The following is a 12,923-nucleotide window of genomic DNA, read 5'->3' on the forward strand; positions in this document are numbered from 1 at the left end:
GCACCAAAGTTAAGAACAAACAATTGTTTAAGACCACAGAAAATCAGAATACATTTCAATAATTTGGGAAATTTCATAAAAATATTATCCATAGTCTTCATTTTAATAAAAAAGGTTCTTTTTGTCTTTTATTACTTACATTAAAAAAATACACACACAACTTTACAATGGGAGATTAGTACTGAATATCCAAACATGTATTATCCATCAAATCTACCCAAATAGCCTTTCCCACTTTCCAGATGTTTCCCACGATTTCCATGTTCATATATGATTAGCTCTGACTCAGAAGAAAGAACTTTTCACTGTCTGTCAAAATCCAAACTATTTGACCTTAAAGGCACAGAAAAAAAAAAAAAAACCACAATTTTTTTTTGATAAAATGTGATGCTCTTGTCACATTCATTCAAGTAATTTGGGGGGAATTAAGAAAGTCTAGTCTAAAATTTTAAAGAATATTATTAGTGTTACTAGAGGCATAACAAGAGCATCTGGCACAACTGGTATTCAATGAACAAATAAAGAGAACTACATAACAATTTAACAGTCAAGATTATGAATGATTCCAAATAGTTTATGTTCTTCTGACAAAGTCCTATTCTTATGACAGCTTTTTATTTCCTATTTAGTCATTACTTTGTGCAATCTTTCCTAATTATATTCTGGCTTACAAATCTTGTTTTGTGAACTGTGATTATTTTTCTGAAAAGGAAAACAACTTGAGTTATTTTGAAATTTAAAACATGCTCTGATATTTTCTTTAAACTGAGGATTATTCAAAAGAGATAAACACTGGCTTTCTAGCACCTTAAGGTAGATCTGATGGGGATATGTCTACCACTTGGCACTATACTGAGAAAAAATTTTCCTATATTTGAGAAATTAAAATATCTTTAAACATAATATTCAATTTTTATTGGCAAGTTATGATTCTATAAAAGTAGTTTCAATCTCATAATAAATATCCTTGAATACTCCCTACCTGTCAGAAGGTGGAGCTCTAAACATATCTGAAATACTGGCTTTTTATATGTGTGTTTCACAAGTGAGCGTAATGAGGAGATTAAAGCAGGAGTAAAGTCTTTAGAAAAATGGTTCTGAAGAATATTCCAATTCACTCAGAATAAAATCACCCACATCTCCCAAAATGTACATGGTTCACTGACAAAAGAGATGCTAAGGGTATTCCTTTAAAACTTCAATATATTGCTTACTATAAAAGTGTAGTATGTGTAAATCAGAATTAAAAAAAAAAGTATATTTGAAGATAAAACACATTAAAAAAATTAGAACCACCTCCTTGAATGTAGGCAGGGTCATTAATACTTACAAGCATCTCGGATATAGAGTAACATGGCTATGAAAATATAATCCACTAAACTCAGGCTGAGGCCATCTGCAAACAAGGCATCCCAGACCACCAGGAGATCCTGCAGGGGGAACTCTCGGCCAAACAGCAGCCGGACCCACCGTCTGGAGGGGAAAAAAAATGCAGAAAATGGTACTTTTGAGAGTTATATAAAGAGGAATCATTTTCTCCTGTAACGTGGAAAAAGCCGGAAATTTTAAAACTGATCACACTGAGCAAATATATTGAAAATACACAACAAAATCCAAGTTTTAAACTTTCAAATAAATTTTATAATTAGGTTAGAATTATTAAACAATTTTACATGCATAAAACACAAGTAGAATACTTGAAAAGGATGGAAATCTTTCATATTTAATAGAAATCACACATCTTAAAGAGACAAAAAAAAAAAGAATGTATAGTGGTTTGATAGTTGCCTCATAGGTAAGATAATGCATTTTATGGAGGAAAACATGCTTTTCCAAAATTACATAATCACTCCCTGATTTTTGGTTGTTGTTAACCGGACTTTGGTAAATGGTTACATGACAAATTACTACAGTTGAACAGAAAACTGCATTTTTATATTTCATTCCTATTTAAAATATTTAATTTAAAATTAGAATTGGGGATAAACATTTTAAAAATCAAGAACAGACAGTTATTTCAAATGAAATATACATTGCCACTCAATTTTTTTTTTTTTAATAAATTTTATTGTTATATTCCCCATACAATTGCAGCCCCCCATTCTGACCCAATCCCTCCCCTCCCACCCCTGCCCCCTAAAAGTGTCTCTGGTTCATAGTTTTTTGTTGATTTTGATTTTCACTTTCTTATAGTTATTCATTTTCCTGGTCCCTTATTTAAGTTTTCTAGATTCCTGCTATGAGTGAGACCATCCGGTATTTTTCTTTTTCTTTTTGGCTTATTTCGCTGAGCATGAGCCACTCAATTTTTAACTTTAGAATTGATGTATACTTTTATTAGTGAGGTTATCCTTTTAAGGGCATTTTTCAAAAAACAGTTTTGCCAGGAAAATGGATACATCTATGCCACAGAGGAGACACAAGAATTCTTTGAATAAGAACATGAAAAAAGGTCTCTATATATCTATATATCATAAATAGTAATACTTTAGACTTTCAATAAATATTAAGTTATTTTCATCTAATTCTTACATGAAAATTAAAATAATTCACTTTATTATGTTGCTGTCCATTTATTTTTAACTTTATGTAACGGCTACATTTCCATATACAAGCCTTCTCTAGGAACTGCATTTATAGTTCCATGTCATTCTGGCAGAGTGTAAAGAATTGAAAATTCCAAATTTCTAGCACTACTATATAGTACACTACAGATGAAATTCTTTAAAATTTAAAAGGTATTACTTCTTTGTAAAATTAGGCACTAAATAGAATCATCTGTGGGGTTAAAGTAAAACCAAAAAAAAAAAAACCAAATTCAAATGCTTTCAGTGCGTATCAGGAAATCAAAGCTATGGCAAAATAGTGCCTAACCACATATATGTCACAGTTTATTAGGAACCGTATCATCAAATACTTAAGTATTTTTAGGCATGTTATCATAATGATCAACAGAATAATTACATTTCATTTTCAAATACATCTGTGATATTATTCAATTTTCAGGAAAAAAAGTAACATTTAAAAATGTTAGTGTTATTTACAATTTGTATCTTTTGATTTTTACTCCACTGCTAATAACAGGGATGACTGAAACAAATTTTTTTTGTTAATATGCCTATATTTATATGGTTTAGAACAAAGCCATTACTTCCCTGTATATTTCTAATTCTTACAAATTGCAAGGACTAATATTTACTCTCATAAGAAGTACAAAAATATATCTAAATTAAATAGGTTGCTCTTTTTAGTTACAAAGAACTGGTTTTGCAAAGTGTACCAGGGGAACTGGAGAGTGGGCAAATCAAACAGTACCCACAGTAGACAATTTTGGGTACCTGTTTAAAGAATTAAAAAAAAAATGTGGCTAGCTATCAGATCTACCTATTTTTCTCTGTATACATATGGATATATATCAGAAATACCTGCATTCTTAAAAGTCTCAAACATTTAGAATGTGGAACTGGATGAAAATCTGTCAGTTAAAAAAAATGGATGAGAATGTACAGTACAACAATGTGACTATAGCAGCTAACACTATATTGTATAATTGAAATTTATAAAAGAGCAGAATTTAAAGATTCTCATTAGAAAAATATAAATATGTGAGTTGACCAAACTGTTAATTAACTAGATGGGGAGAACCCTTCTACAATGTATACATACATGAAATCATCACAATGTACACTTCAAATATCTTATAGTTTTATTTGTCAAGTATGCCTTTAAAAACTGAAGAATAAATAACTAAAATTTAAAAAAGAATTAGCTTAGCTAATTAATGGATAGGCAAATTTTGGCAGTTTCAAAATGGAAAATTGATATTTAACTGATTCCTCCTAGTTTAAGTTTGGATGCCAGTGTAAAATTCATGCATCAAATCTGTAAAAGAGATATGAACTTGACCCTTTTACTCTTGAGGGTCACCTTAATGCTTTCCTTATTTAAAAAAGGCCACCTTGTAACTACTGCTATTGTATTCTGAAGGGTGTTGCTTCAGAACAAGATGTAGGGGGAACATTTTCTGTATATTTTCCTTGTCTTCTAATCAAAGCAAAATGACTTTTGAAAAGCTGACATCTATCTTGCTGTAGCATTAACAAAAAAAGGACAAAACTGATGAAGGTTAATCCATAGCACAGATGAGATTACAACATGACCTCTAATCTTTACAGCTCAAATTATTATTTTCTTTTGGACAATTATACCTTTGGTTTCATCACAGATAGTGCTACATGACCAAAAAAAGAAAAAAGAAAGAAATTAGACTATTATTAAGAAATAATTTATATTCTATTATTTCTATAACACAGTGCCCCATTATTGCTCAAACTACTCTTGCAACCTTTTGATTAGGCTGATTGTGTTAATTTAGCTTCAAAAATTGGTCCTGCAGATATATAACACACAGCAAACTCCACTGCAGCACCATTAGGAGACTGAAATGCAAATATCTAGTTACCTACATTGTATAAAACGTATCTTCCAAACTACACAGAATGTAAGTCTTCAGCACTTTTATATTTAACATATAATCTATGATGTGTCGCTTAATAAATGTCTTGCATTGCTTTATTTTTGAAGTTTCACCTTGCTGAATATATTGCTAAACATTTGCAGGGTAAGGACCACATTGTGTGAGTGTGTGTGTGTGTGTGTGTGTGTGTGTGTGAGAGAGAGAGAGAGAGAGAGAGAGAAAGAGAGAGAGAGGAGAGAGAGAGAGAGAGAGAAAACACCAAAATGTTCTTTGTAACGAGCTCTATGCCTTTGCTAGGTCTCTATGTGTTTACCAAGATCGTGTTAATCTCACTGTAAAGCCACCTGTCATGCTAAGGAAGCAAAGGTAGAGCTAAATTGCAAGTACAGGCATTGGTCTTGTTAGAGGCAGCACAAAAATAATTCAGGAAGTGGAACAAACCCCAGAAACACATAAGGAAAAAAAATTTATTATTAGATGCCTAGCATGTTTCTTTTAAAGAAGACTTAAGTGGTACATGCAAGAATACTAAATTAAAGCAAAATGCAGTTTACCATATATTTTTTGCAATTATGAGAAAACAAGGTCAAATTTTCAAAGTAGTTTAGAGGTACCATATGACTAGTGGAACGCTTTGGGACCATCAGTGACCTTATCAACAATTTAATCATTTTAATCCCAATCGAATTTAGTTCATGCATATATTCACCACCCACGAAATTTCCTGTTCTATTTTGGTCTATTTTCATTGAGTCTAAAAGGCAAGGAAAAATTCAGTTCTTTATGGGATGAGCTAGTAATAGAAATTATTTCAGTAAGCTTTTATATTCTTAGAAAGGAAAACTTACTCTAAGAAATGAGGTCTTACAATAAGTCACTCCTAAAACTGACATCATTTTATTATAGTTAAAAATATTTTGTGAGTTTACGTTATACTTAAGGGTAGCAATACACTTTTCTTTCCCCCTTAAAGAGAGCTTCAGTTTAATTGCTTAAATGATATTATTAATCTTGCTTTATGTATGTTACACCTGCAGACTGTAATGCTCATAACTATATATTTTATCACTTGTGATAATACAATAATTCATATTTTACCAGACCTACTTAGTAATTAAAATCTACATAAGCAAAAAAGACCATCTGATGTATTAAATTTAATAAACCACTGAAAGACAACAGGTTCTACATTTGTACTTATACCACTACTCTCAGTTTTAAATTTCTGTGTAATTAACCTGCTGTTCCCAAGGGATCAGTAACTCCTGATGGTGCTAATGTTTGGTGAATGACCCGTGGAAACACTAAGAGAAATCCATTTTTTTAACTATCAGTTTATGAAAAGGACCAATTTGACTGAGGTTTAAATAAACATAGCCTTAATCCCAGAAGTCTGGTGAGTGATATCTGGTGAAAGATATTTATACATTAGAACTTCATTTCCCATTTTTTCCCCCTTTAACGACCCCTTAGTGAGCAAAGTAGAAAAGGTATATTCAGTTTAATTTAGCCAACATTTTAAGATTCTCTTAAGTGATCTGTGATCATGAAATGATAGCAATGGGTAAGCATAGTGGAGCACAAAAAAGCAACGTTAGATTTTTGCTTAATGATATTAATTTTGTCGTTTGCTTTCTCTTCAATTGCACTTTTTACAACTAACAATTAATATTTACATAGCCCATTCCTAGTAGGGAGTAAACACAGAATCCAAATTCTATATTCTCCTGTCAGAGAAAAACAAAGGCAAACCCAGAATTCTCTCATGGTTGGCATGCCATTGACTGAATTTAGGCTCTTCTTATATTGGTTCTTTTGTACTCAGTTCTTTTTATATTGGTGTAGCCCGAGTTTTCCTTTACGTCAACTCTGTGAAAATGGTCTTAAAATTACTGCAGTTATTGTAATTAGGGTCACGAGGCATTCTCATCTTTAATTCTAACTTCTTCGGAAAGCACAACCACAAAAGATGGAAGTCAAAATAAATCATTTTCCCCCAATTTCACATTTCTTATTCTTTAAGGTGTTTACAGAATACAGCATTGGAAGATACTTAGTCTGTTTACTAATTATTTTTATATAGTCAATTATTTCAAAATAGGTTCTCTTAAAAGTGTTTGGGGTCTGCTTATCTAACAGAAAGATTTGAAGATTTCAAGTCCATCAAATTCTGCTTCAAAAATAGAAAGAACTACGGCCTCCCCTGGTGGCGCAGCAGTTGAGCGCTGGGCTGCGAGGCTGCCCGCAGCCTCTGTGGCGCTGGTTCGTTCCCCGCCGCCGGCGAGGGTCCCACAAAAAGAAAAAAAAAAGAACTAAAACCTCAAATAAGTTATCTTTGCTAAGTGCTCCTTGTAATCCATGGGTTGAACCCAGCATGAATTTGGCTTTCGGGAAATACACGGTAGACCTAATTTAACCCTCACAGGATATGTACATAAGCTGTAAAAGTGTATTTTTCACTTTGGGGGAAAAATTCTCTCTTCCTTTCAGAGGGCAGTACATAGCCCTTTATTAAGGAAGGTTTCTTATTCCAAAAATAAGTTCCTAATAATTATCACCCATTCCTACTGTAATTTATTCTCTTTGGCAAGTGTTTGAAGCTGTTTTGTCAGAACCACTGTAACACGCCCTTTGCAAAAATAGTCTGAATGGAAAGCAGAGACTTGTGTATCTATGTTCTTCCAAGGGTATGAGATACTCATGAAAATGTTGGGCAGATGAGACGGCCATCATTAAGTTTTGAGGCTGTGCAGTCCTTGAATATTTCCACTCCTCTTTTTTTTTTTTTTTTGTTTAAAGATTTATTTATTTTTATACAAGAACTGGGTTACAGGCCAGAGATGCAGGGTGGGGCGGGCGGGGGTGAGAGGATTCACCAGAGACAGAGCCGGGAACAGAACAGGCAGATGGACCGAAATACACTGCTGAGGGGAGCAGCAGGTGAGACAAGAGAGGTCTGTCCCGCCTTGTGGGTTTCTCCCTGGCTGGATGGGAATCGAACTCGCGCTGCAGTGGCTGCAGATTGCTTCATAGGTTGCGTGTTAACCCCTGTGCCACCAGAGAGGCCCACTTTCCATTCCTCTTTTAGAGGTACACTTGCTGTTTAGAATAGAAGGATGGTACTTTAAGAACCAAGTGATTTTAGAATGTGTTGTTTATTAGCAAATTCAAGGGAAGTTACTGAAAGATGGCCATTCACCAACAGAGATTTAGTCACATGAGGCAGGTATGCTCTCTTTGAGTTCCTATTGTACGAAATTCCAAGCATGTCCATGGAATCTCAGTCCTGACCTAAGAGGACTATGGGGGTAAAGAGAAGTAATCATTATACCCTATCACTTACTCAGGCACCGTTACAAGTGAGCTACTGGATATCTTAAGGAAATTTCTTGGAAGCCACTACGGTCTAATAATGACACGAAGAATTGATGTGTCATTGGTGGTCATGTTCAGCAAATTAATTTTAGGCTCTGTGAACACAGGTCTTTATGCATATTATAGACAACTTTTACTTCTAGAGTCTGTAAATAGGATTCATTCTGTCGTTGTACCTTCAGGAAAGGGAATGATGATCAATCAGTTTTCTAAAAAAGCATACTGAAAATTGCTAAAAATAATTGCTTCTATCCTCCCTAACCTGAAAATCATTTGAAAAACAAAACTAGCATGACATTATTCTTTGAAATTGTTTTATAGAGTATGTCAAATGCCAATTGGATCTTAACCTCAACGAATAAGACGTTGCAACTTCATCTGCATAAATCCAATACATTTATATACATCTGGCAAGAACTAGCATGAGGTATAGCACAAAGCTGACAAATGTCAGGATTCATGTGATCCAGCATGGAGGTAAGTCCACAAACACAGAGGCTGGTCATCCATCATCAAAAGTGCCCACCTGAATTCATTTCTACAAACTACCAAGATTATCTGACTCCTTTTGACCTTTTCTCATTTACCTACTGCTTTAAGTTAGAAGTTAGTTCACTGGCTCTGGGGTTAGTTTACACTGGCTCCATCTTCTTCCCTATCAGACCTTGCCTGGCTGCTCAGAGGCTAGGACAGTGCTTCACTGAGGGCTGATGTCTGGAGGGTCCATATGTTAGTGTCACTGCCTCTTATTTGCATTTTCCAGAGATAAAGGGTTAGGGACTGATAGTTTGGTTTGCCCTCTCTCCCTCTGGCAGATCACGGCTTCTCAAGGATACCGAGTGTTACCCAGAGTAGAGGATGAACAAATATTTATTAAATTAAAAAGAATCTTCCTCTTCAGATAAGTTCTTCTTGACCAATGATCTTTTCTTGACCTTGAGGCTAAGCCTCTGATCTATCTCAGGCTTCCTGGCTGCTCAACAGACATTTTCTTTTTATGGCTTCCTTACTTCTGGAGGGATCCCTGGATTGCATACTAAATAATAAGTGATTAAACCCATGTTGGAATTGATCAAGTCCTCCTACACCCTCTTAGACCTCACCCTTTTGTTTCCTGAACTCTAGCCCTTGCTACCCATACCTTGAGTGGTTCTGCAGCTGGGGCTATCGGCTACTAGGACCTTGTGACAAAGTGCCATCCTAGGACCAGTCCCCACAGCTGGGAACTAATTAGAAATGCAGACTCTCAGGCCCTCACAGTATCTTACTGGATCAGAACCCTCACTTTAGCAGGACCTCCAGGTGTCCTGCAGGCATACTGAAGTTTGAGAAGGCAAATCCCTACTTACTGCCCATTTTAGCACATGGTGTCAGGAGGCCTAAAACCCACCATGTATGTATGTAAAATGTTACTCCAGGAGGAGAAAAATAACTATTGGATGCCTCTTCTAGTTGAAGTAGTGGTCGCAAACTTTAGTATGCACAGACTCGTTTGGAGGGCTTGTTACAACACAGATTGCTAGAAACCATCCTCAAAATTTTTTGATTCTGATTCTGAGATTTATGTAGCGGCTGATAATTTGCATTTTGAATTAGTTTCCCTTAAGTTGCTGATGCTACTGATCTGCAGAGCACTGATGAGAATCACTTCATAGGAAGCTGTGGATTCCTTCCACATCTCCTCTCCTCAGCCTAGTCCTGGGTGTCAATCCTCAAATCCACTTACTCAATATACAGACACTGGACTAGACTAGTGGCCAGGACGCAATCTAATGGCGGGGACACAAAGCTCACAAACCGCACCTTTCTTCACATTCTATCTCTACTGCTTCTATACTGACACCCCCTCCCCAGGAAAATGCCACTAAAAACTTAACCCAATAAGAACGAGTGAAGGAGGTGGCCTCCCAAAGGTTGAGAGAAGCTGGGACACTTGGATTTTTAAAAGCTCCCAGCATATTATCAGATGAAGAAATGCCAAAACAAGGCTCTAAAATTGTAACATATTTTAAATGTTAACATTTACAAGTCAATGTTTTTTAAACCCAAATTTACTGTGATGCATACATATAATCTCATTGAAGGCAGAACGAACACTATATTTCAGGCCCTTTGTGTTCAGCCCTGAGCTAATGGCTCTCCTGGGCCTCTCATGATTGGCTCTAATGAGGTAAGAGAGTTGGGACATGGCTGATTAGCTAAGTATAGAGACAGAGCCCATGAGCGAAGTGCCAAGTGTACACAAGGAACAGAGAGCCCAGTGCCACCAAGACCTGAAAGGCATGGTCTCCCTCCAATGCAGAAGTCTTTGATCATGGGAGTCTGGCTGAATGGTCATCTGCTTGGTATTTATCCTACATTACCTCTGAAGCATTCTCCTGAAGCTCTGTGCTATCAACTTGCACAGCTGGTTCTGTCTCCAAAACAGAAAACACTTCTAAATTGTTATTCCAGGAAAAATCAAGAGCTAAATTCTAAGAGATGTCTTCCTCACCTCCTCCCCGACCATGATATCCTGGTGGAAGACAGATTTCAGGAGAGGGAGTTTTCCTGGAAGCTCTGAAATCTCAACACACTGTAGAAAAAAAGGAAGGCCACCCAAATGGGAATGAGCAGAAGCTATTTACTCAGTTACTATCACTTGTGTTTGGCCAAGAGTCAACAGCAGCCAGGGGAGTGAAAACGTTTTATCAGAAGGGAAGGCTTCAGGTATGCTTGTATGGGGGTTGTAAGTGGACTGTGGCTAACTAGAAGAGGAGCTTCATACATGACTGTTTGGGGAACATTTTTATTTTTCTCTGGGTGGTTCTGAGTTGGAAGTAGGCAAAAACATTTAAGTTGACAAAGTCCTGGCTGTTCTGGGCTGATTCAGCTGCAGAGGTCATGGTTTGACTTCTGTGGTTTACGCAGATCAGAGTTCTATTATCATACACCGTTATGCCAGTTTCCATTTGTACCATCAGTTTTTCAACAGACTCCTGACTTTTCAGCTTACACCTGTGCCCTGGAACTAGTTATACTTACAGAAATATGCAAAATTACTTTCTCCAATATTTCTGAAGTTTAAATGGAGACAAGTTTGAGAGGTCATGGCAACTGGTAGGTTTTTTCCTTCTTTAGAAAGTTTATGAAAAACATAAAATAGTGAAACTTCAATTTTCTATACCGCAGAGAGGGACTGTGAATTTTTTTGAGAATTTAAATAAGTTTATAAATCATCACCTCTAACACACACACACACACACACACACACCCCACCTGCTCATGAGAAAACCATTTCAGGAGTTTAGTTGATCCATGGACCTTTAGTTGAGAAGTTATTGTCGTATTATTGTTTATTTTATTTTAGATGCTTGTATTACCAAGAAAAGTTGTACTGGAAGGATTATACATCATCTCCATGCCTATTCCAAACTATGCTTGTGCATTAAAAAAAATAGCTTATCTTTATTCTTTTTTTTAAAAGATTTTTTTTTTATTTATACAATAGCTGGGGTAGAGGTCAGAGGTGCGGGAGGGTGAGAGGATTCACCGGAGACAGAGTGAAGAGCAGATCAGGCAGATGGATTGAAAGCACTGCTAAGGGGAGCAGCAGGCACAACAGGGGAGGTCTGCCATGCCATGTGGGAATCTCCCTGGCCGGCCAGGAATCAAACCTGCACTGCAGGGGCTGTGGACAGCTTCACAGCTCTGTGCTCAACCCACTGCGCCACTGGGGAGGCCCTGCTCATCTCTATTTTTAAAGGGTCCCTATATTAAGTCTCTGCTACTGACCATACAGCCTCTGAATCACCACCACATTGAGAAAATGTCCAAGACTTGACAATATTCATCTTTACTAATCTGAGTGCGAGGGGCTAGTGGGTGGTAGACAACCTTCACTGACCACCTCTTCTAGCTCATGCTAACCATGATCTGACCATAAGTTAGAATGCTATGAAAAACAGTAAGGATCTTCATCTGAAAACTATTTCCAGAACTTCAACAGTGTGGCAGGTACTATCCAAGGCCTTAGATGGGATCATAAGCTGAACCTTTCAATCATTAACATGGAAATTATCCTAAGTAAAATTCTAATTCAGAGAAAGCCCTATCAGTTTGGCTTCCCACAGAAACTCTTTTTCGAGGCTCCCCTCCCCACTTTGCCCCCCAGTCAACCAGGGTATGTTCAGGGAATGTAAACTAATGGCAACATTAGCAAAATATAATTAGGAAGGTAAAAACAATTTAAAACATTACTAAATACATTTCAAAGCCAAGTATTAATTGTTTTTGGATTATCCACCATTTGGGATTATATGTGCCCTAGTTCCTATCCATTAATGTAGATAAATGAAGAGCTAATGTATCTGCATGAGGCCTAGGTGACTTACAAGGGGGTAGGGAGAGACAGGGAGGAAAATGAAAACCCTGAAAATGCCAGTGAGGGCACAAGGGCAGTCATCATTATTGTCATTACTTTGGGTATACAGGTTTGGAGAGAAATGCAGAAGTCCAACTCAGTTGTGACAAATTACCTTGCCCTTGCAGTGAAAGCAAAATAGAAAGAAAAGAGGGTTAAAAAGGAGTTGACTGGTCCATTTTATCCTTAGCTCCCTAGGTAGTAGCTAAACTTAATGCCCAAACAGTTTTACAATTAACTGTGTGTGCCTGCGTGCAGAGTTTTAAAAAAATAAGATTAAACACTAAGCAAGGAAAATGTACTTTTTTATGCATACAGGATTGCATCTCAATGTTTTAAAGGAAACACAATTTCTAATAATAATGGCAAACATCCTGTATCTATATGACTTTTTTAGAAAAGTAACCATGTTTAGGAGCCAACAATAAGCCTTAACTCTCTGAAGGCTGTACTTTTTCAGGTGGTCTGTGGAATATACACACATTAGAAAATCCTATGGAAAAACTCCTGCATGGATCAGAGATACAAAAGTGATCTTTTGCTCGCCCTAGTACACAAACATAAATCCAAACAGGCAGGACAGGCGCCTAAATGTCACAGATGTCTCGGCAGAGGCTCACCATGCAGCAGGAGCACACCCCATCCAAAGCAGACTGCACATTTATAACA

General features: G+C 36.5%; 1 protein-coding gene across 5 annotated transcripts in view; it reads right to left on the reverse strand.

Annotated features, from left to right (window-relative positions):
- Nucleotides 1-12,923, reverse strand: part of TBC1D5 (TBC1 domain family member 5) — a 378,633-nt gene that overhangs the window by 107,142 nt on the left and 258,568 nt on the right. For all 5 annotated transcript variants that reach the window (XM_054691161.1, XM_037524823.2, XM_054691119.1 and 2 more), the window contains one exon: nucleotides 1,331-1,473. In XM_054691161.1, coding sequence (XP_054547136.1) covers nucleotides 1,331-1,473 — 143 coding nt within the window. The remainder of the gene's footprint in view (nucleotides 1-1,330; nucleotides 1,474-12,923) is intronic.

Source organism: Talpa occidentalis, unplaced genomic scaffold (genome assembly GCF_014898055.3).
Source record: "Talpa occidentalis isolate TD23 unplaced genomic scaffold, MPIMG_talOcc4v2.1 talOcc4.10, whole genome shotgun sequence".
NCBI classification, from domain to species: Eukaryota; Metazoa; Chordata; class Mammalia; order Eulipotyphla; family Talpidae; genus Talpa; species Talpa occidentalis.